The 25,598-nt window shown below is 38.1% G+C and overlaps 1 protein-coding gene and 1 non-coding gene across 3 annotated transcripts in view; one reads left to right on the forward strand and one right to left on the reverse strand.

Annotated features, from left to right (window-relative positions):
• The window catches only part of ATP10D (ATPase phospholipid transporting 10D (putative)), a 129,729-nt gene that overhangs the window by 37,707 nt on the left and 66,424 nt on the right, over window positions 1-25,598 (forward strand). For both annotated transcript variants that reach the window (XM_040238145.1, XM_040238146.1), the window contains exons 3-5: window positions 1,446-1,640; window positions 17,599-17,803; window positions 20,032-20,117. In XM_040238145.1, coding sequence (XP_040094079.1) covers window positions 1,446-1,640; window positions 17,599-17,803; window positions 20,032-20,117 — 486 coding nt within the window. The remainder of the gene's footprint in view (window positions 1-1,445; window positions 1,641-17,598; window positions 17,804-20,031; window positions 20,118-25,598) is intronic.
• Window positions 21,418-21,489, reverse strand: TRNAC-GCA. The gene has a single exon. It is a non-coding gene; the product is annotated as a tRNA-Cys (tRNA).

A 25,598-nucleotide genomic window follows, 5' to 3' on the forward strand; every position in this document is an offset into this window, starting at 1 on the left:
GCATAGAAGATTTGCTGGAGGCCTGGGAAGTAGTCCTCTGTGACTGATACTGTTAGAGGCTAATTGAAAGCAGGACAGAACATTTAGGAAGCTGCTGCATACATCTTGGCAAGCTGTGACAGAGACCTGAATGTAGAACAATGTGGGGTTGAAAAAGAGGATAATCTATTACAGATACTGTGGATAGATGTAAGGAATTAAGTGAAGGGAGTGAAAAGATGATGTGAGCAAATTGAGTTATGATGACCAGGATTATTAAGAGAAAAAAGAAAGACAGGAATAACAGGAAGGTTGGATCAAAGGTTATGTTGTTTTGTAAATGTTGAGATGCTAATGTGAGTATAGAGATTCTCAGCATTTATTGCTGTTTTTTCCAGGATTATTCATTTCACATATATTCATCCTCATTTTTTAATCTCTGTATATTCCATGCAGTTATGGAACTGGATATAGTTAAAGAACAGATGTGAATTTGTCGAATTAATGGTTTTAACTACTATGGATGTTTCTGTCTTGGGTGGAGTTTGCAGTTGTGCCCATGATAGAATTAGAACCTGGAACCTGAACAGAGTTCAGGGCCCAGTCCTATACATATAGATGCAGTTAACCTGGGGTGCTGCAGTCCATGGGGTCGCAAAGAGTCAGACATGACTGAGCAACTGAACTGAACTGTGCATGCAAATCATTGAAGCCACAGAAGAAGCAAAAACGGTTGCAAGTAGCCAAAATTTCAGCGTAAGAGGAATTGGAGGTGAGAAATGAGGAATGTGTGTAGATTATTTTGAGAAGTTTGGCCGTGGGAAAAATATGTGATAAAAATTCAAGGGACCATGCAAAGTTGAGATTTAGTTTCTTTCTTTTAAGGAAACAGGCTGCTTGCATTTGCCTTAGGGTCCAGTGGGAAGTATTTGATTATATAAAAGAGAGAAGTAGTTCCTTAAAAAGTAGTTCTCAGTAATGTGAAAGCAGAAATGGAAGCGTTGATCTCAGGGAAAAATAAACCCTCAGGATTTTCTAATTATTTTGAACCTTGTTTGAATCTAATGTTTGGACAATCAAATTAACTTCGGAACATTAGAGTTAATTTTTTGTTTTTGCAATGCATTAACTTTGAATTTCCTCTTAAGTTTTTTGAACCTTTTAAAAGAAAGTAGTACTTCCTATTGTGCTTTATTATGTTACACAACTAACAATGGTCACACTGCAATATTGACTATAATAGATTTAATAAATGATACCTCATATTTATTAGAGTATGTCCAACCAGATGTCTGCAGGGATAATAACTTGTTAATTCAGATGTGGTAGATTTCACTAGTTCTGTTTTGTAGCAACCAAAATCAACTGATAGAAACTTGTGGGAAAACACCGTCGGGTCTTTGGCCTCTTTTGTTCCAGGCTTTGCTTGCTTTGTTAACATCTCCTTGTGTGTGTTTGGGTTTCAGAGTCGCCAATTTATATTTCCTGTTTCTAGTTGTTCTGAACTGGGTGCCTTTGGTAGAAGCCTTCCAAAAAGAAATTACTATGCTGCCTCTGGTGGTTGTCCTTACAATTATTGCAATTAAAGATGGCTTGGAAGATTACCGAAAATACAAAATTGACAAACAGATCAACAACCTAGTAACTAAAGTTTATAGTAGGTAAGTGTAACAGGAGCTATGCTGGGGAATATACATGCATCATTTAGAAACGTGCAGAATGTTACTCTTCACCTCTTAGATGTGACTGGGACACTTTTGGGGGTGAGATGGTGTTTTTAACTAATATTTATTAAAATTCGAGTGCATGCAATTCAGGATCATAGGAAAACAATAAACACATTAAACCATTGTCAACCAGATGTTGATAAAGTAAAAGCTTCTATAATTTAGGTATAAGTAGAGCTGAAAGAATTAAACTTCAAACCATAAGAAGGAAAGCAAGCAGATAGCTTTTAACCCTAGATATTTACAACTTGGGATTAAGAGGATGGGATATGAAATATATGAATGAATATGGAAAACAAGATGGGATATGAGAGAAGGTGAGTTTCTTGTGGAGGAAAGGAATTGTGAGATACAGAGAAGTGCATTCTTTTTTGTAAACAAAGCAAGAAGCCTATAAAACCCTTCCTGTTGCAGCAGCAACTGAGGGCATTCATATTAGGAGGACTTATAAGGAGCATACTTGCTCTGTTGGAGACTTCTATTTCAAGCATTTATGAAATAGCCTGTGTAGCCAAGAGTGAAATCCATTAAGGTGAGTGTTTAACTGTGCTGTATATTAATGACTACATTTACAAGTTATGTCCAGAGACAACTATTTATAATGCTGGGATGCATTCCTTGAAGTCGTACATATTGTGTGTGGTAGGAAAATGCAGGGCAGTTTACAAAATTGGGATTGTTCTACATAAATTGTTTCTATTCTATTCTTTTAGCCTAATTTACGTCATAAATATTTCCCATGTCTTTATCCATCAAGAAAGCACTTTTAATAGCTGCATTGTAATAAGACTCTAAGATAATTTAAATATTTCCCACATTTATATAATTTTGAAAATGTATCAGTGCCTATTCTTACACAGAAGTATTGAAGATCTATGATTATTTCCCCATTATAATTAGGAATGGAATTAATATATCAAAGAGGAGAATATATTTTTTAATTTGTTAAAGTATAGTTATGTTAATTTCTACTGTACAGCAGATTCAGTTATACATATATAGACGTTGTTTTTCATATTCTTTTTCATTGTGATTTATTATAGTGCTTCCCTTGTAGTTCAGTTGGTAAGTGATTTATTATAGAATATCAAATATAGTTCCCTGTGCTATACAGTGGGACCTTGTTATTTATCCATTCTATAAATAGTAGTTTGTATCAGCTAATCTCAAACTCTGAATCCTTCTTTCTCCCACCTTCCTCCTCTTTGGCATCCACAAGTTTGTTCTCTGTGTCTGGGAGTCTGTTTCTATTTCACAGATAAATTCATTTGTGTTATATTTTAGATTCCATATATAAGTGATATATCTTTCTTTCTGACTTACTTCACTTGGTATGATCTGCACCTGCATCCATGTTGCTGTCAATGGAATTATTTCATTCTTTTTTATGACTGAGTTGTATTGCATTGTGTGTATATGTATGTGTGAATATACATATTTTACTTTCTTTATCCATTCACTTGTCAGTAGACGCTTAGGTTACTTCCATGTCTTGGCTGTTGTAAAAAGAGTGTTGCTATGAACATTGGGATGCATTGTATCTTTTCAGATTACTATTTTCTGTGGATATATGCCTAAGTGGGATTGCTGGATCGTGTGGTCGCTCTATTTTTAGTTTTTTAAGGAACCTCCATACTGGTTGCATTAATTTACATTCCCACCAACAGTGTGGGATGGCTCCCTTTTCAAGGAGCAATATTTTTAAGTCCTTATTCACGTGGCCTTTGTGACTGCCAATGCCAAGTTTATAAGATTAATTCTCTGAAGTTCCTTTTCATGAGAAATGTATCTACGTCTTAAAAAGTTATCATTAAGGATAGACTTATGAAATTCTCATTGTGTTTGCTGCTTTACAAATAAGGTTTTGGTGTCACGTTTTTTCATTTCAGAGTTTGGAAAGTTTATGGAGTATTCTGAGGATAATGAGTAGGTTAATTTGGCCTGAGGGTAGTGGCCCAGTAAAAGGGCTGTAATTAGAAATAAGAGGATCCCCTGGTGACTCGGTGGTAAAGAATTCACCTGCCAGTGCAGGAGATGTGGGTTCAGTCCTTGGGTGAGGAAGATGCCCCCAGAGAAGGAAATGGCAACCTATTCCAGTATTCTTGCCTGGGAAATCCTATGGACAGAGGAGCCTGGCAGGCCACGGTTCTTGGGTTGCAAAGAGTCAAACATGACTTAGCGACTAAAGAACAACAATAAGAAATAAAAGGGGAGTTTGAGGCCTGCTATGGAGGGATGTCATGCCCAGGCTACTGCTTACACACTGAATAAAAGAGCTCTTCAGAGAAATACAATCAATAGGAATAAGATTTATTATAAGGAATTGGCTCGTGGGATTGTGGAGGCTAAGAAGTCCCTTTGCGACTCTTTGCGACCCCATGGATTGTAGCCTGCCAGAGAATTGTCTGTCGTGTAGTTTGAAGGCCAGAGAGTGATGGTGTAGATTCCAATCCATGTCTGTAGGCCTGAGAACCAGGAATGTCCAGCGCAGATCAGTGTACCGGATCAGTCAGGCAGAGAGTGAATTCAGCCTTCCTTGGCCTTTTTGTTCTATTCAAGCCCTCAACAAATTGGATGATGCACACCTATACTGGGAAAGGCCATCTGCTTTACTCAGTTCACCAATTCAAATGTTCATCTCTACCAGAAACAACCCCAGAGACATCTAGAAATAATATTTAACCAGGTACCTGGGCATCCTCTCAACCAGTGAAGTTGACTCATAAAATTAACCATCACAGATATTTTCCTTGAGTGGTACAGAATCCACGTTTTGAGCCAAGAAACGGCATAGTAAAACTTGTGCTTTAAGGAATATTGGTCAGTTTGGGTCATAAGAATGGCTTCTTTATGGATCTTCCTCTGCTAATCAGTCCAGGGCACTACCAGAAGTATGTGCTAAGTGTAGGAAGGAATTCATAGAAAAGATACTGTGTAGAAGGGCCCAGTGGAATTTGGTGAACTTTTGTGATTTTTTTTTTTTTTCAGATTTGTAGGGTAAAAAATACTGCTGATAGAAATAGGGAGCGTTAAGTTCATCTAAGGTAGAATGAACTAGAAACGATAGCAAGACAGGCATCCCAGAGGAATGTCCAGTGGGCAAATAGGAACATATGACAGAATTTCTGGAGGGAAGGAAAGGCTGCAGAGAGAAATTTCAAAGTCATCAGTCCGTTTAGAGGGGATTCTGAAGTTAGGAGTTTGACTTAAATCCTCAAGGAAGAACATGGAATGAGATAAAAGACTGAGGTTTGAGTTCAAAGATAGGCACCTATTTCAGCCTTTGGAGAAACTTCACAAGTATTGTTTGACAGGTGCTACTCTTCTGAGATCCCAAAGCATGTGGCATATTTCTTGGGTTGACTTCAGTGCTCTGATACAGAGCCAACATTCATAAGAGAGTAATTCCTAATCTGTCAAACTTATAAAATAACCTGTTATATTTTAGTTTGCAAGTCAGAATAAAACATATCTCGGTTTAAAAGTATAGTTTTAAACCGAGAAGTAAACAGAAGTATATTCTGAACACATTCAAGGCTCACTTGACTAAGAGTTCAACCAGATGACATAATTTTTTTTTGTTTGGGGAGAAAAATAACTCAAAGCCTTGTCCTGATAATAGAGCTGTCTTTCATTTTATATGAGCAAATGATTCTCTGAAGAAGTGATACTTAAGCTGGTATATGTAGAAATCTGAATTTTGTTTGTTATTAGAATTATTCAGTGGCTTTCCCAAAATTTGTTTTAAAGACTTATTGAAGCGAAGTAACTTTTTTCTCTTTTGTGAGATACTGTGTATGCTCTGTGTGTGTTTATTAGTTGTTCAGTCGTGTGCAACTCTTTGTGACCCTGTGGACTGTGTAGCCTGCCAGGCTCCTCTGTCCATGGAATTCTCCAGGCAAGAATACTGGAGTGGGTTGCCATTCCCATCTCCAGGGGATCTTCCCCACCCAGGGATTGAACCCAGGTCTCTCTCACTGCAGGCAGATTCTTTACCATCTGAGCCACCAGGGAAATCCCAAAGATGCTGTGAACTGTACTTAAATAAGAAAATATTCCCTTTTTTCTTATATAGTCTAAGGGGAACCAGAAAAAAATGATGTGTTGTGTAGAAAATAAAATATTAAAAAGCCATGGTTTTTAAATTCATAGATCACCTTACTGAAACAGTGCTATGAATCATTTAGTGACATTTAAATGCTTTCATATGCCAGGGACAGAGAGATGAAATGCTGATACAATCTCTGCCTTCAAAACATGGCTATAGGAAGTAGAATTTTACAGTGATTATCTGAAGGACAAAATCCATATTTTGACCAATTTTACGATTACTCAGTATCAAATTTAGCAAATGGGGAGAATATTTCTTATATATTTTTAAATACAAATTCTTGTACATAAATTCTAATTTTTAGTGTGAGGTTAGAGTTGATTGCTGTATATTTGCTTTTTAGGGTTGCTCTAAAAAGTTCTAATTCTCATACTTAGTAGCTGTATTGTCTTGGGAAAAATTATGTAAACTAGCTAAATTCCAGTTTCTTTCATCATGAATAAAATAGTATCAAACAGTAAGCATAGCACCTACCGCTGTCTAAGTGCTAAGTAGTGTGCTCAGTCACTTGTTTGTGTCCGACTCTTTGTGACTTCCTGGACTGTAGCCTGCCAGGCCCCTCTGTCCATGGGGATTCTCCAGGCAAGAATACTAGAGTGGGTTGCCATGATCTCCTCCAGGGGATCTTCCCAACCCAGGGATCGAACCCAGGTCTCCTGCATTGCAGGCAGATTCTTTACCATCTGAGCCTCCAGGGAAGCCCACTAAGTAAAAATCAGCTATTACAATTATTGTGGGTCAATAACAACTATAAGCTAGAGTCTATATTTGTTACATGATCAAGTCATTTAATCAATAATTGAGAATTTAGTAAAACACTGTGTGCTTGGTGTCTCAGTTGCATTCAGCTCTCTATGGCCCCATGGACTGTAGCCTGCCAGGCTCCTCTGTCCATGAAATTTTCCTGGCAAGAATACTGGAGTGGGTTGCGATTTCCTCCTCTAGGGGATCTTCCCAAATAGGGATCAAACTCACATCTCTCTCATCTCCTGCTTTGGCAGGCAGATTCTTTACCACTGCACTACTTGGGAACCCCTTTATTACAATTTCCTAATGGGAGACATACAGTTTTTTTCTCAGGTGTCCTTTGGATCTGTTTTAGATGATTTGCATATAAACTTGAAGATGAGAGGTAATATTCATTTCAGTTGTTTTAAAGTCTAGTCTGAGATATCATTTTATGATTGCATTTCATAATAGAATCTGGTAATTCTTTTTTATTTATTAACTGTTATTCTATGTAATTTGCCTATTTTTTGTTATTGTAGAAGAAATAATGCTTACATTCCAATGCCTACCCCTCACTGTTCTTGGAACAAATTATAAGAATATAGAGAAATAAAGATTGTCTATTTATTGTTATTCATTTAAGTTAATGTACTAACTTAAATTCCTGTGAAATACAAAGAAATTACTTTAAAGTACTAATTATTTCTTAGTAAAAGTAAGTTGAAAATATGGGGTCATTAAACTTTGCAAGCTTTTGCAAGAAGCATTAACATTTTTATGCAGATAATTTGGTTCTCATTTGTGAGACTGTGGTCTTTCACAAGGTGCTTAATTTTATTTGGGAAAGTATCATTGGGAAATAACTAGAAAAAAGTATCATTGGGAAATGCTAGAACAGAAAGTAAACATTTAAACCCTATTACACCTCAATTAAGTTAGAATGAACTATTATCGAAAACTTCACATTCTTAAGATTGCCTTTAAAATGGCAGCCATTTGGTAAGGTTTTAAGATTTGCTTCAAGTATATTAGAAGTGTGTTGAAAATAAAACTGTTCAATCATCTGACAAATTTAGGTGCATACTGTGTTGCAGGCACTGAGAGATTTAGAGGTTTAAACAAAAAACAAAGTGCCTGCCATCCAAGAATTACATTGTTTTCTGATCTTTAAAAATCACCATATTGTTAGTGTTTCCGTGTGTGCTTCAGTTCAGTTCAGTCGTTCAGTCGTGTCCGACTCTTTGTGACCCCATGGACTGCAGCACACCAGGCCTCCCTGTCCATCACCAACGCCCAGAGTTTACCCAAACTCATGTCCATTGATTCGGTGATGCCATCCAACCATCTCATTCTCTGTTGTCCCCTTCTCCTCCTGCCTTGTCTTAGTCATGTCTAACTCTTGCAACCCTTTGGACTGCAGCCCTCCAGACTTCTCTGTCCATGGGATTTTTTTTTAGCAGGAATACTGGAGTGGGTTGCCATTTCCCTCTCCAAGAGATGTTCCCAACCCAGGAATCGAATTGGCATCTCCCATGTCTCCTGCATTGCAGGCGGAGTCTTTACCCATTGAGCCATTTGGGATGTTGGGAGTTTTAAAATACTAGCTGATGTTAATATTTTAGCATTATCTCATAAATCCATGGTATTTCATTATTCTTGGAACTAAATATTAGTGGCCTTCTAAGGTATTAACCTTATTTATGTGTGACAATTTCTAGAGTAGTTCTTGAAATTCACTTTCTAATACATAGTTAATCCATATTCTATTTGGTGGTCATTGGTAAGTTGTTATAACTGGGAGTAAAGTCCAGTATTTGAGAGGTGGACTCTGGAGCTACTTGCCTTGTTTTAATCCCAGAAATACTAGAAACTGTGTGACCTTGAACTAGTTACTTAACCTGCCTAAGCCAGTTTTTCTCATTTGTAAGAGGTGGGGAGTGGGGCATAGTGCATTCATAGTACCAACTACATAACATTGATATAAAAATTAAATGATTTATGAATTGATAAAGCCTCCAATAAATGTCTGGGTTGGTCATAACTTTCCTTCCAAAGAGTACCTGTCTTTTAATTTCATGGCTGCAGTCACCATCTGCAGTGATTTTGGAGCCCCCCAAAATAAAGTCAGTTACCTAGACAGTATATTAAAAAGCACAGACATTACGTTGTCAACAGAGGTCCGTCTAGTCAAGGCTATGGTTTTTCCAGTAGTCATGTATGGATGTGAGAGTTGGACTGTAAAGAAAGCTGAGCACCAAAGAATTGATACTTTTGAATTATGGTGTTGGAGAAGACTCTTGAGAGTCCTTTGGACTGTAGCCAGATCCAGCCAGTCCATCCTAAAGGAGATCAGGCCTGGATGTTCATTGGAAGGACTGATGCTGAAGCTGAAACTCCAATACTTTGGCCACCTGATGCAAAGAGCTGACTCATTTGAAAAGACCTTGATGCTGGGAAGGATTGAGGGCAGGCGGAGAAGGGACAACAGAGAATGAGATGGTTGGATGGCATCACCGACTCAATGGACATGGGTTTGCGTGAACCCTGAGAATTGTTAATGGACAGGGGTTCTGGTGTGCTGTGGTTCATGGGGTCACAAAGAGTCGGACACGACTGAGCAACTGAACTGAACCAATAAATCTGAGCTTCTCTGTGCCAGTGATATTCATTATATGAATTGTTTTTAGTGTTTATTTCAGAGAAATACTGATGAACGTCAAAAAGAAAAATTCATTCATAATCCCACTCTTTAGATTTGTTAAAGTAGGACATAGCAGTCCACATTTTCCACCTTTTCACCTCTCTGCAGCAACTCCCACCAGTGGAATTACTATTAATAATTGAATATATTCTTCCTAAATTTCCCCAGTGCTTCTGTATTGACAGAAAAGCTGGGCGACATTGAACAAAATGGGTCTAGAAGCAAAATGGGTAGCTTTCCTCAGCAATCAATGCAAAGAAATAAAGGGAAACAATAGAATAGGAAAGTCTAGAGATCTCTTCAAGAAAATTACAGACACCAAGGGAAAATTTCATGCAAAGATAGGCTCAATAAAGGACAGAAATGGTATGGACCTAACAGAAGCAGAAGCTATTATGAAGAGGTGGCAAGAATACACAGAACTGTCGGGGTCCTACCCCGGTTGGATTCAGGGTATCCCAAGTGTGGTGGCGTCGGCGAAGAGATTTAGAGAGAGACAAAGAAAGAATGTTGCAGATAAGAAAATAGAGGAGAGAAAGAGGCTGATATTCTTTGGTTTACACAGAAAGCCAATAAAGTCCCAGACAAAGGACTTGCTCTGTTCACGGAGGCCGCAGGCGCCCTCCTGGTCTCCCAAGGGAGTGAAGACACAGAGCACCTTCCCTTTCAGGTCTTAGAAGCCCAGGCAGGAAAGTGAACGCAGAGAGCCTCTATGCTCCAAGGGATCAGCCTGAAAAAGAGAGTAAGAGAGAGAAAGAAAGACACAGGGGAACCAGGCTTTCGTGGAAACTGGTCCTGGTCCGTCACTTTATTTTTCAGGGAAGCTTTTATACCTTGACTTGTACATAGAGGGAAATGAAAGGTGTAAAGTCATACAGAGTCAGCCCAAACATGACATCTGTTTTGTCTTTATCGAAACCAGGATTTTTTCTGCATACCTTTCCTGTAAACAATGTTGTGTACATTATCTTCTGGCCTTGGAGGCCTGTGGACATTTTATGACTCTCTTTTGATAAAGGCTGCTCAACCAGAAAACTTATTTTCCCTTGAAATGTTTTTTCTTTTTTTTTTAAATAAGTAAATTTATTTATTTTTTATTTTACTTTACAATTCTGTATTGGTTTTGCCATACATTGACATGAATCCACCACAGGTGTACTCAGAAAGTATTAAACAGAGTTACATTTCTCACAGAGCAAAGGTGCAGTGAGTTACAAGAAAGAGCCAATTAGCTCAAAGGTCTGATGTAGTTAATTCAAGGCTATTGCTTTTCTTAAATTCCAACTACATTAACTATTGCACTCCCAGGTGCACAGTGGATAAGAGATACGGGAACTTAGCAGCAAGCATTGGCTCAACAATGAAATCCTACACCAGCACTATTCTAATAGCTTTTAACTCTTTGAAAGGCTCTATATTTTTAGAGAATGTTTTAGGCTTCCTTTGCCTCTCACAGTTGGGAGGCTGTGAATAATCACAAGTGTAGCTACAAGAGTCTAGATAAACCTGCCAAGCAAGCTAGAATACTAACAGGGGGGGTTGAATTGAAATACTCCTTTCAGGCCCAAGAGACTTATCAACTAGCCCTAAGTTATTTTTTCCAGAGAAAGGTGGTCTGTTAATGTCAGAAGAGTTGGTGAAAGGCATAAAATAGTAAAACAGATTCTGATTTTGGGGTAGATGCTTGAGCAGGCCCAGGGAGTCTCTCAAATCCTGATCCGCCTTTGCCTGTCAGGTCTTCTCCGCATGACCTTTGCCATGGGTGGGATCTCTCGTGGTGGCTCCTGGCAAAGAACTGTACAAAAAAGATCTTCACAACCCAGATAATCACGATGGTGTGATCACCAACCTAGAGCCAGACATCCTGGAAGGCGAAGTCAAGTGGGCCTTAGGAAGCATCACTATGAACAAAGCTAGTGGAGGTGATGGAATTCAATTGAGCTATTTCAAATCCTGAAAGATGATGCTGTGAAAGTGCTGCACTCAACATGCCAGCAAATTTGGAAATTGCAGCAGTGGCCACAGGACTGGAAAAGGTCAGCTTTCATTCCATCCCAAAGAAAGGCAATGCCAAAGAAAGCTCAAACTACCACACAGTTGCACTCATCTCACACGGTAGTCAAGTAATGCTCAAAATTCTCCAAGCCAGGCTTCAGTAGTACGTGAACCATGAACTTCCAGATGTTCAAGCTGGTTTTTAGAAAAGGCAGAGGAACCAGAGATCAAATTGCCAACATCTGCTGGATCATCAAAAAAGCAAGAGAGATCCAGAAAAACATCTATTTCTGCTTTATTGACTATGCCAAAGCCTTTGACTGTGTGGATCACAATAAACTGTGGAAAATTCTGGGAGAGATGGGAATATCAGACCACTTGACCTGCCTCCTGAGAAATCTGTATGCAGGTCAAAAAGCAACAGTTAGAACTGGACATGGAACAACAGACTGTTTCCAAATAGGAAAAGGAGTATGTCAAGGCTATATATTGTTACCCTGCTTATTTAAGTTTTATGCAGAGTACATCATGAGAAATGCAGGGCTAGATGAAGCACAAACAAATCAAGATTGCCAGGAGAAATATCAATAACCTCAGATATGCAGATGGTACCACCCTTATGGCAGAAAGCAAAGAAGAACTAAAGAGCCTCTTGATGAAAGTGAAAGAGGAGAGTGAAAAAATTGGCTTAAAACTCAACATTCAGAAAACTAAGATCAGGTCATCTGGTCCCATCGTTTCATGGCAAATAGGGAAACAGTGGAAACAGTGACAGACTTTATTGGGCTCCAAAATCACTGCAGATGGTGATTGCAGCCATGAAATTAAAAGACACTCCTTGGAAGAAAAGCTATGACCAACCTAGACAGCATATTAAAAAGCAGAGACTACTTTGCCAACAAAGTTCCATCTTGTCAAAGCTATGGTTTTCCCAGTAATCATGTATGGATGTGAGAGCTGGACTATAAAGAAAGCTGAGCGCCAAAGAATTGATGCTTTTGAACTGTGGTGATGGAGAAGACTTTTGAGAGTCCCTTGGACAGCAAGGAGATCCAACCAGCCCATCCTAAAGGAAGTCAGTCCTGAATATTCATTGGAAGGACTGATGTTGAAGCTGAAACTCCAGTACTTTGGCCACCTGATGTGAAGAACTGACTCATTGGAAAAGACTCTGATGCTGGGAGGGATTGGGGGCAGGTGGAGAAGGGGACGACAGAGGATGAGATGGTTGGAAGGTATCACTGACTCAATGGACATGAGTTTGAGTAAACTCCAGGAGTTTGTGATGGCATGTTGCAGTCCATGGGATCGAAGAGAGTTGGACATGACTGAGAGAATGAACTGAGCTGATTGAGTTTACCTGAAGGATGGATTATAAGTGCTATATCCTAAATGGTGAGAGTAATACTGAAGCGACAAATAACAAGTAGATGCAGGAAATTCTAGCTGTAGATTTAGGCTGTGAGAGAAGAAGAAAGTTCTGCTAGTTTTAGTTCTATGTCCGAGAAGGAAATAACACCCTCATTTAGCATCTGCCACACTGATAGATTCTCAAAGCTAGTTAAGATCGGCAATGAACATTGTCGCTTAGCTTGCAGTTTTAAAACATCGTACATACCCGTACCCTGTGGCATTATGCCTCCACTGTCACTCTTGACAGTTACACTATCCCACTTTCTTCACGTGACTCTAGATCACCCTGCAGGATGCACCTCCTCCAGAGGTCAGTGTCCCGGCTATTTGCTCCCAAAAGAACCTGTGCATACCTATCTTATAAAATTGCTGTTTGTGGTTCTTTTCCACATTTTGACTATAGCTTTCTAGGGGAATGACAATAACTTAATCACTTTTGTATTCTTAGCATCTAACATGGTAACTGGGATAAATTAAGATCAGTATGGCTCAGTGGTAGAGAATCTTCAGGATACACAGGTTCAATCCCTGGGTTGAGAAGATCCCCTGGAAGCGGAAATGGTAACCTACATCAGTATTCTTGCCTGGAAAATCCCATGGACAGAAGAGCCTGATGGGCTCCAGTCCATGAGGCCTCAGAGAATCGGGTACCACTGAGTGACTAAGCACACACACAGCCTGCTACTGGGGACATTAGCCACTTTTTAGAATCTAGTATGAACTCCAAATGGGGAATAGTGAAGTTAATTCAGTTGTAAAATTAACCTCATTTGGATTTTGTTCCAATGTAGAGTGGAGAGTAAATAAACTTGTCCCTTAGAAGCATTCTATTTTTAGGTTTGAAAAAAAAATAAAATCTTTAACCCTAGTATTCAAGTCTGTCTTCTCTCTCTACTTTCACAAATTCTCAGCAACTTTCCTTATACCTTTCTTCATAGAAAAAGTAGAGGTCATTAAGCATGAACCAGGTATCTCAGTTCCTTCTTAGGTCATCTTCAGTTGCTTTCTTCCGACTTTACATGAAGCAGTAACTTCCTTCCTTGTAATAGTAGTCCTTTCATCTGTGTTCTTAATTCCATTCCTTGTTACTTCTCGATAGCTTCAACCAGCACTGTCCGTTCTCTCTCCTCTCCCCTACCTTGCCTTCTCCATGAGCTTCTTCCTTGCATGCTGTGTGTGTGTCCAGTTCTCTCTTTTTTTTCTTGCCTGGTTCTTTCATCCTTACTGTCCTTTGCCTTCCCTTCCCTTGCAGTGGCTACTTTCACCCTTTATTCCTTTCAGAGCTAAACTTCATGAAGTAGACTCCTCCTCCAACTTCTAATCATGCCTTAACCCACTGGAGGTCTCACTCACTTCTTTACTCTCCGTGTCAACATTTTCCATATTCCCTACTTAATAGCAGACATCCTAATAACCACATACCACAGACATGATCCCTTTGTGGCTTTTGTTACTCTGATAACTCCCTTTTTAAAAAATTTTTATTTTTAATTGAAGGATAATTGCTTTACAGAATTTTGTTGGTTTCTTCCAGACATCAACATGAATCAGCCATAGGTATACATATGTCCCCTCCCTCTTGAACCTCCCCCCACCATCTTCCTCCCCATCTCACCTCTCTAGGTTGTTACGGAGTACCTGTTTGAGTTCCCTGAGTCATACAGCAAGTTCCTGTTGGCTATCTATTTTACATATGGTAATGTAAGTTTCCATGTTACTCACTCCATACACCCCACCCTCTCCTTGTTCCCTCCCCTTGCCTACCATGTCCATAAGTCTGTTCTCTATGTATGTGTCTCCACTGCTGTTCTGCAAATAATTTCATCAGTATCAGCTTTCTAGATTCCATATATATACATTAGTATACAACATTTATCTTTATTTTTCTGACTTACTTCACTCTGTATAACAGGCTCTATGTTCCTTCCATCTCATTAGAACTGACTCAAATTGTTCCTTTTTATGGCTGAGTAACATTCCATTGTATATATGTACCACAGCTGCTTTATCCATTCATCTGTTAATGGACATCTAGGTTGCTACCATGTTCTAGCTGTTGTAAACAGTGTAAATATTTTTAAATTTCCTTCTTTCTTGATTTCTCCAACATTTCCTCTTGAATCTTACTTCACTGCTTTATCACCTTGAAGTCTCTTTCCCTAAGGAATCCCATATCCTTCAGTCCAGTTCAGTTCAGTTGCTCAGTCGTGTCCGATTCTTTGTGACCCCATGAATCGCAGCACGCCAGGCCTCCCTGTCCATCACCAATTCCCAGAGTTCACTCAAACTCACGTCCATCGAGTCAGTGATACCATCCAGCCATCTCATCCTCTGTCGTCCCCTTCTCCTCCTGCCCCCAGTCCCTCCCAGCATCAGAGTCTTTTCCAGTGAGTCACCTCTTTGCATGAGGTGGCCAAAGCACTGGAGTTTCAGCTTTAGCATCATTCCTTCCAAAGAACACCCAGGACTGATCTTTAGAATGGACTGGTTGGCTCTCCTTGCCTGGTGTCACTTGCACTCTCTGTGCCTAGGACTTGTAGGTACTATATTTCTACTTGTGAACTTCTGATCAAAACCCTCAAAATCTGGACCTCTTCAATTTTATATCCTACTTAAAACTTTTCAAACTAGATTTATTATCTTCCCCATGATGTATCCAGTTACTTCTAAAACCTGGGACATGGTAAAAAAAAAAAAATACCATTCACCATGAAGGTTTGAAACCACAGCATCATTCTTGATAACTTTTTTGTGTATAATAAGTCAGAATACTTGTCTCTAATACCCAAATATGTCTTGATTTAATCTCATTTTATCCATCCTTTTTGCTCCTGTCTTGATTGTAATCATCTTTATCCCTCCCCTGAATTATTTCAATATCTCTCCATTGGTTTCTTGCCATTTCTATTTCTAACCAGCCTGCCACCCAACAGTCCATCCATTGCTCTGCAGCAGGATTTAGCAAGTAGAAATAGGATCATATTTTTCTATGAACCTTTAGTGATTTTCCAGTCTTTTTTTTTTTATGAAATGAAAATCCTTATTTCTAGGAATGGCAGTAGGCCTCAACCTTCAAAATATGATTCCTGCCTACCTGTTGGGTCTTCTGTTTCTTCCCTTCATGGAAGAGTAAACTGATATATTCAAACACTAAAGAAAAATTGTTAAAGCAAACCATTGATTTATCTTTCATGGTAAACTAACAAACTCTTCAGGTAATTAAGGAATTCTTTTAGTTGGATTTAACTTTGTACATAAGGTATTTTGGGAGAATATATCCTGCAAATATTCTTCTTAGCCCTTTGGATGAATTATTTCTTGAAATAACAATATAATTCTGTGTAGCAGAAGTATGTAAGTGTTGGCTTCATATGGCATTTCTATTAATATGATGCATTCATTTTTAATATATAGGTCATATAGCTTTTAGAATATAGCTATCTCGTAAGCTTCTTGACAATGAATTTGAATATTTAGCTCCATAATAGAAAAGAAATCTTTACTTTAAAAATAAGTGCCTTTTTATGACAAATACTAGTTCTTTACAGATACATGGGAGACAATAAGGAAATGAGACAGATCTTTTTAAGTAAGACCTTGTTGGAATCATTGGATGCGAAATGCTGCTTAACGAGTTACATGGTTTTCTGTGATATACATTTCCTATTCTACTCTTAAGGAAAATGCTTTGTGGAATCCAATTCATGCCATTTTTCAAGAAAAGCCATGAAAACTTTGGTAAAACTTTAACACAAACCAGGACATTTAAGGCAAATCAACCTCAATTAATGTGCCTTTCTTTTAAAAAGAATTGAATATATAGAGTGAAAAACTGCACTTTCAAAAAAGGTTTAAAATTCTCATTTTCCTTTCTAGGGATCAGCTATAGCCAACTCAGAACTGTTTTAACCAGTATTTCTATTAAATGATAATTAGGGGTGTTAGTGGGGTGTTCCAGGTGGCTTAAGCAGTAAAGAATCCGCCTGCCAGTGCAGGAGATGCAGGAAGCAGGGGTTCAGTCCCCACGTCGGGAAGATCCCCTGGATTAGGAAATGGCAGCACACTCCAGTATGCTTGCCTGGGAAATCCTATGGACAGAGTCTGGCAGGCTGAAGTCCATGGGGTCGCAAAGAGCTGGACACAACTTAGTGACTGAATACGTACACTGCGGGTGTTAATATGCTGGTATAATGATTTGTCAAATGTCTGGGTGTTTATTTTACTTCTTCTGAGTTTATTTTACTTATCCTATCTACCAGATGAGAAGCTCTCCAAGAGCAGATAATGTGTCTTGTGCACTTTTGGATCCTTGATACCTGACGTGGAGAGCATGCAGGAATTGCCTCATTTATGAATAAACCCATCCAGTGTTAATTTTCTGAGAAGGCAATGGCACCCCACTCCACGACTCTTGCCTGGAAAATCCCATGGACGGAGGAGCCTGGTGGGCTGCAGTCCATGGGGTTGCAAAGAGTCGGACACGACTGAGCGACTTCACTTTCACTTTTCACTTTCCTGCATTGGAGAAGGAAATGGCAACCCACTCCAGTGTTCTTGCCTGGAGAATCCCAGGGACGGGGGAGCCTGGTGGGCTGCCGTCTATGGGGTCGCACAGAGTCGGACACGACTGAAGCGACTTAGCAGCAGCAGTAGCAGCAGCAGCAGTGTTAATTTTAATTTCATTCCAGAATTACTCAATTAACATAATGGTTCAGAATCTCACAGGAAACAAAGAATTGAAAAAATATTTTTTGGATGCTTAGTAACTAAATTTTCAGATGGAGCAAGTTGTGGAATTTAAGTTTTACAAATTCTCTGGCTTCCCCTTTTAGCATTTAACAGATTAAAATCACCCTAATACTTTAAATTATAAACTAAAAAAAAATATTATGTGAGTTTTGGGCTTGAGATTATTTTTAAACAATTTTTTTTTTCAATTTTAGGAAAGAGAAAAAGTATGTGGACAGATGCTGGAAAGATGTTACTGTTGGGGACTTTATTCACCTTTCCTGCAATGAGGTCATTCCTGCAGATATGGTTTTACTCTTTTCTACTGATCCAGATGGAATCTGTCACATTGAGACTTCTGGTCTTGATGGAGAGAGCAATTTAAAACAGAAGCAGGTGGTTCGGAGATATGCAGAGCAGGTAAAAAATGTGTTCTCCATTGGTGATATTAACATTTTCTTTTCAGAAGATGACTGAGCTCATTTTCACAAGTACAGATAAAGAGATGTTGCAAATTTATTTTTACCTTTACAAAATAGAAGTCTCGAGGCTTAATGTAATTCCAGATATCAGTAGAAGTGTGCCATATTTCATAGATAATAGGATATAATGACTTCAGAGTTCAGACATTTCATTCTCACAGTCACATTTCTGGGAACTGAATTTACGAAACCTAAACAGTTTTGGAAAATTCTTTTGTAATAGAAATGATCAACTTCTGTCTTTCTTAAGCTTCTATTTGTATGTTGTTTTATTGAAGCTGGAAATATCATTTGGTTATTGTTCCTAAAATCTGGTAATTACTTATGTATCAAGGCCTTTTAAGACTTTCATAACTTCTCATGCCACAGAGCTCTGACTCTTCACGTGCTATGGAGAGGGAAATAAGAACTTTGAATTTATATTAACACAAGTTTGAGTAAAATTGAAACAGTTCTGTCATTTAATTACTGTGTGGTTTTGGGGAGGTCACTTAAACACTTTATGCCTCAGGTGATTAAAGTGGAAATGATGACACCTCCCTCATAGCCTGTTGTATGATAGAATGAAGTAACATATACAAAAACATCAAGCAAAGTGCCTATCAGTTTTCCTTTCCTTTCTCTGGAAGCACTTAAAATGAGGTATTTTTAAATGTAACTTTTTTTTTTTTTTTACTTGAACTACTATTAAGTCATGTTTCTTACAAACCAAAAATATTGTAACCTCATGATATCCTTATCTTTGGTAAATTTGATCTTGTCACATTAAGCCCATCTTTCTACCTATAGATTAATTTGGATCCTCTGTGATTGTTACTCTTCTCAACTTCCTGTCATTGTCCCATTTGTAATCATTTTCATACTTAAAACATTGGTAAAAATCCTCCACCACTTGGGAGTTACATACCACTAAATACCTACTTTGAGGGGTGATACCAGTTGATTAATCAGCATACTTTACATTCAGTTAAGGGTCAGCTCTCCAGACTCTGATGGCCTCAATTATAATTCTGACTCTGAAAACCTTCTTGTTTTGAAACCTTTAGCAAATTACTGGTCCTTTTTGTGTGTATCTTTCCTCATCTGTTAATTAGGCCTAATTATAGTTTCTAGTGAAGAAAAAAATAGTTAAGATGTTTAAGGGCATAATATAGATTCTAACTCATTAGAAGAACTCAGTAAATATCAATTATTAGCAATCACATGATCATATGACTCATATTTTTCAAATGTTTGCTGATAGACATATCAATACTTTGAGATATGTCAGTAGCATTTATCTCATTATCCAAAAAACCATATAAAAAAGGAAAGGATATAAGGTTGATGTGGCTTGTTCTTAGTGAATCCATGCATTATAGAAGCTGTGCCTATTTTCTGTAAGACACTGTTTATTCACTTGGTTTCATAAAACATTTTAAAATTAGTTTTTGACCTATTACAGAATTTTGTGAGATACATCTAGATTTAATTTTTTAAATAAAATTTGCTGAGATTAAATGCATGCATGCTCAGAGTACTTATTTACATGTATGCATGCATGCTAAGTCACTTCAGTTGTGTCTGACTCTTTGTGATCCTATGGACTGTAGCACGCCAGATTCTTCTGTCCATGGGGTTCTCCAGGCAAGAATACTGGAGTGGGTTGCCATGCCCTCCTCCAGGGGATCTTCCCATAGAGTTGAACCCGTACCTCCTATGTTTCCTGCATTAGCAGGTGGGTTCTTTACCACTAGTGCCACCTGGGAAGCCTGTATTACATGTATATGTGTGTGTGTGTGTTGTGTGTGTGTATATAGATATACACTTAATCTCAGAAACTACCTATATGTTTAAAGAACAACAAGAAAAGTATTTTCAGCTTTTCAGCGTCTTCTTGATAAAAGAGTGTGTATTGTAGGAGAAGCTCCCTCCTGCAGGGAGTCCTGCATGAATTTCAGTGTACGGTTCAGGCATTCTCACCACCTGAAGATATTTATTAGTGCTCTAGGACCATTCTCATCTTATCTATTCATTCATAATTATGTGTGTACTTTCCTTCATTTGTGACATATATTTTGTGACATGAATACCTGTTATCTTAATTGGTGAAAGGATAAACACTTAAATCTCAAGATTTAACCTTTATTTTTTGTGTGGTAATTTTTCAAATATTTATATTTTTAGGACTTTGAAGTTGATCCTGAGAAATTCTCCAGTAGGATAGAATGTGAAAGTCCAAACAATGACCTCAACAGATTCCGAGGCTTCCTGTGAGTGATACAAGACTTTCCTTTGTGGGTGTGAGTGGAATTGTATGTTGCAGTTATATTTAACTGAAAAACAAAACTTTTGTGTACTTATACCCAAGTTAAATCACTAAAAGCTGTAAGTTAAGCCACCTACGCTGCTGCTACTAAGTCACTTCAGTCGTGTCCGACTCTGTGCGACCCCATAGATGGCAGCCCACCAGGCTCCCCCGTCCCTGGGATTCTCCAAGCAAGAACACGAGTGGGTTGCCATTTCCTTCTCCAATGCAAGAAAGTGAAAAGTGAAAGTGAAGTCACTCAGTCATGTCCGACCCTTAGCGACCCCATGGACTGCAGCCTACCAGGCTCCTCTGTCCATAGGATTTTCCAGGCAAGAGTACTGGAGTGGGGTGCCATTGCCTTCTCCTATAAGTTTGGCTTATTTTAATCATTTGATAAATATTTACCTATGTATATTTTTAAAACAACACAAAATCTTGTTCTTAAAATAACCGTAGAATCTCTTTCAGTGATATATGAATGATTTACATGAGCTCCATGTTAAGCCCAAGACATGTTAGTTATTTGGAAGATAGTGTTTGGACAGACATGGCAGCTTAAGTGGCATGACAGGATGGTGTCCTTCTATCTTATTGGAGCAGGTGGGCAACTCAGCTGGTAAAAGTTAGCCAATGACTTTGAAACACATTTAAGAAAAAGTATGGAAATCCACAATAGCATCCATCTGGAGGTTTCCTAGGGCATCTGCATCCCTTTCCAATGGAAGCTAGAATTTAGGGTCTTACGTGATTTCTGGTTGGCTTCTGCCACTTAAGTGCTTTATTTTTTGATCCAAGTTACTGACTCTTTTTATCCTTCCTGATGTTTAAGAGAAGTCAATTAGACCTACTTCATAGTGGTGATCTTATAAGAAGATAGCAGAGAAAAAAGAAGTTCCTAAATCATCTTTTGACACAAGAATCATCCTGATACCAAAAGAGTACAGAGACATTTAAAGGAAGATTTATAGCCCTCATGAACATAGATGCAAAAAGTTTACACAGATGAATAGCAAATCAAAGCAAACCCAACAATAAATAAAAAGAAAAGCAATAATGACTCAGTAGGACTTATACCAAAAATGCAGTGTTGGCTTAACATTAGAAGATCAAACAATGTAATTTATAATATTGGAAAGTGAAGTCGCTCAGTTGTGTCCGACTCTTTGCAACCCCATGGACTGTAGCCTATCAGGCTCCTCCGTCCATGGGATTTTCCAGGCAAGAGTGCTGGAGTGGATTGCCATTTCCTTCTCCAGAGGATCTTCCCGACCCAGGAATCGAACCTGGGTCTCCTGCGTTGCAGGCAGACGCTTTACCATCTGAGCCACCAGGGAAGCCTAATTTATAATATTAGCAAACCATAATTAACAAATGAAAAAGAAAAACCAGGTGAGAATCTCCTGGACATAGAAAAATCTAACTTCCATTGACAAAAAATCTAACTTCCATTTTTGCAAACTGAAAATAGAAGGAAACTTACTCTTCTTATTGACAGGCATCTATAAAAACCACACAGCTAGCATCATGCTTGGTGTGCTGTGTGCTTAGTTGCTCAGTCGTGCCCACCTCTTTTTGAATCCATGGACTGTAGCCTGCCAGGCTCCTCTATCCATGGGAATTCTCCAGGCAAGAATACTGGAGTGGTGAATAGTGAAGGACTAAACATCTTTTCCCCTAAGATCGAGAATAAGACATGAATATTATCTCTTACCACTTTTATTCAAGGAGATCCTAGCTAATGTAAAGAAAATGAATAAAAGCAGCAAGTGATAAAGTAGTAAAACTGTCTTTTATTCATTGATGAGATGATGGTCTTTGTAGAAAATGTGATGAAATCTATTAAAAAGCAACTGGAATTAATAGTTTAGCAGTGTTGTAGGAAATAAGATCAATATAAAAATATTAATTGTATTCATGTACATATAAAGAACATTTAGATATCAAAACTTTTTTAAAAATCAATTTACAATAGCGTCAGAAAAAATACTTAAGAATAAATCAGACAAAAGATATGAAAGACCTACATTTTGAAGGCCACTGAACATGATTGAGATAAACTAAAGATGTAACTAAATGGAGAGACATTTGTTGTTCATGCATTAAAACTCAGTGTTGTCAGTTTTTCCCCCAAAATTGATCTGTAGATTCAGTGTAATCCCAATTGAAATTCCAGCAAAGTTATTTATTTTTGAAAGTGAAAGTCGCTCAGTCGTGTCTGACTCTCTGCCACCCCATGGACTATACAGTCCATGGAATTCTCCAGGCCAGAATACTGGAGTGGCAGCCATTCCCTTCTCCAGGGGATCTTCCCAACCCAGGGATTGAACCCAGGTCTCCCTCATTGCAGGTGGATTCTTTACCAGCTGAGACACAAGGGAACCCTAAGAATTCTGGAGTGGGTAGCCTCTCCCTTCCCTTCTCCAGGGGATCTTCCTGAATCAGGAATCAAACCGGGGTCTCCTGCATTGCAGGCAGATTCTTTACCAACTGAGCTATCTGAGAAGTCCGCCCCCCTTCTTTTTAAATTTCATTTTTAGAAACTGGCAAGTTTATTCTAAAAATTTATATGACAGTAGAATCATCTAACTAAAACAACTTTGAAAAAGAAGAACAGATGTGGGGGGCTAAGATCACCAGATTTTGTTTTTAACATAATGATATAACAGTAGGTCAATGGAGTAGATTAGAGTCCAGAAATTGGTCCAGACATTTATGGGCAACTGGATTTTTACAAAGATGAAAAAGCAGTTGAGTGGAGAAAGGTTAGTTGTTTCAACAATGATGCTGCAACAATTATACATCTATATTCAAAAAAATAAACTTCAACCCAGACCTCTGACCACCAAGATTAACTAAAAATGGATCCTGTACTTCACTGTAAACCTGAAATTCTAATACTCCTAGAAGGAAACATAGGGGAAATCTTTGGTATCTTGTGTTATTCAAAGATTTCTTAGATATAACTCCAAAAGTGCAGTTCATAAAAGGACAAAAATAATTAAATAACTTCATCAGTATTAGAGACTTATTCTCTTCAAGTGACACTGCTAAATGAATGAAAACTTATACTGGAAGAAAATAGTTTGCAGTGTGTATATCTCATGAAGGACTTGTGTTTGGAATATATGTCTTTATTTATTATTAAATAAAATGTCTTTATTATTTGCTTATTGTTCAATAAGCAAATGAACAATACAGTTTTTAAATGATCGAAAATATTGGACACTTCACCAAAGACATTAAATACATGGACTTCAGATATCTGTGTGAAAAGATCCAAGTTAAAGCCTTAGGAGTGTAACTCCTCAATTAAAAGGACTGACTGTACCAACTTTTCACAAGAATGTAGAGAAACTAGAATATGCATATACTGCTGGTGGGAATGGAAAAAGCATGATCACTTTAGAAAATAGTTTGGAAATTTCCTAAAAAACTAAATACACACCTACTTTATGATCTGGTTATTCTACTCCTAAGTAGTTAGTCAAGGGAAAACATTTATCCGTATACTAACCTGGACACTAATTTTCAGAGCTGCTTTATTTATTTGGGGCTATTTGAAATAGCCCCAAATATTCCATCAACAGGTAAATGGATAAACAAATGATAGAGCCATACAATGAGTACTACGCTGCAGTGAAAAGGAATCCACTAGTGATATATGCAGCAACATGGATGCATCTCAAAATACTGTTGAGTGAAAGAAGCCAGACAAAAAAGAATATATACTATATGATTTGATTTATGTAATTTCTCAAAAAACAAAGCTAATTCATAGTGATAGAAAGCAGATAGTGGGTGCCTGGGAGAGGGAGGATAGGAAGAAAAGATTACAGAAACACATAAGGAAACCTTAGGGAGCAATGGATATGTTCATTCTTCTAATTGTAGTGATGTTTTCACAAGGGAATCGTCGAAACATCAAATTTTGCACTTTAAATGTGTACAGTATATGTATTTACTGTATGATTCTTGTTATTCTTCAATCAAGTTGTTTAAAATTTTAGAGAATTGTCAAGATGGAAGTTTAGAACACAGTGGTAGCATCTTTAAGTAGCATCTGATTCAGATGGGTGTTGGGGCAGGGACAAGAAGCTATGCAGTGGGCAAAGGGAAAGGATTTAGTTCAGATAAAGAGATAATGCCAGACTTAAACCACCAAAAATAAGAAGATACCAGGCAGACAAGTAAATACAAAGAATTACTGACCTTCTAGGTTGAGGGACCAATACAAGTAATGACATAGGGGCCTGAGACCACAGTGCATTTGTGGAGTCGTAAGTGGTTTAAGTATGTTTGGAGGGTAGGTGAGCTATATAGTAGATCGTAGAGAGGCGAGATGATGAAGGGAAGTTAGCAGATTCTCCTGCCATCAGAAACATGCTCATAAGTTTAAGAAGAATCATTTCCTAGTATTATTTTCTCAACTGCTGACTGTTTATACAATTTCCTGTTGTAATTGGAAGATTTAGTGGTTGTCATTTTTTCTGACCTGGACTTCAACACCTGAGATCCAGGTCAAAAAATACCTTAGAGTCCAGTTTGCACAGCCCCTCACTGGGAACGCTGACTCGCCTGACAAGCTCAGACTAGGTTCTGGCACAGTTCTGGACAGAAAAGAATAGAACTTTAGTCTCTTTCTGTGTGGTCTGGAATATAGTACTCTGCACAGAATCTGAGTCAGAGCATGCATATTTAGTAGAGTCAGCCCAGGTGGATACAGTAATTTTTTGTGAAATAGTGTTTATCTGCTGAACTAGATCCTTACATTTTTCCTGCTGTGTGGCCTATTTTCTAAAATTAACAGAAATTGAGATGTTCAGGCTCACTCTGTATATTATTGATGGCTTCTCTGATCTTCTTACTCTCAGGAAGCATTGACTTTTCCCTGTTTGTGCCCATGTTGTATGCTGAATATCAGATTTCTATCATAATAACTATACTATTGTTATTATACTTAGACATTTCTATATGAATCACCTCCTGTTAAACCACAGAGGCCAAGACTATCTAAGTTTGTTTTTCTGTTCTCAGCATTCAGGTGGGTGTGCTGGGCATATGGTACATATTATATAGGCTCTTGAATGGATGAAGGCTGTAATCAGACAGTCCATGTCTTGCACAGAATCTGAAGGTCCCATATCATGTGTGCCAAATACACACTCATCGAGTGCAGGATGTTTAGAGTTTGGAGCCAGTACAATCAAGATAAAAATTGGGCTTTAACGTAAAGATGGTAAACTAGAGTGATGTAATGGTGAAAAATGAGGATCCTAGGGTAAAAGTTTTAATACACTTAATAAATTTTGTAACTGATGCTTTTGTATATTATATCTGTTCCTGTAAAGGTTCTAGGAATAATAAATGCTATGTTGTTGAGGAGCCTAATCAAGCCTGGGATACATGCCTGAGAATGCTACATGGGAATGTAAATATTGGGATT

Source organism: Oryx dammah, unplaced genomic scaffold (assembly GCF_014754425.2).
Source record: "Oryx dammah isolate SB20612 unplaced genomic scaffold, SCBI_Odam_1.1 HiC_scaffold_3, whole genome shotgun sequence".
In the NCBI taxonomy this organism is placed as follows: domain Eukaryota; kingdom Metazoa; phylum Chordata; class Mammalia; order Artiodactyla; family Bovidae; genus Oryx; species Oryx dammah.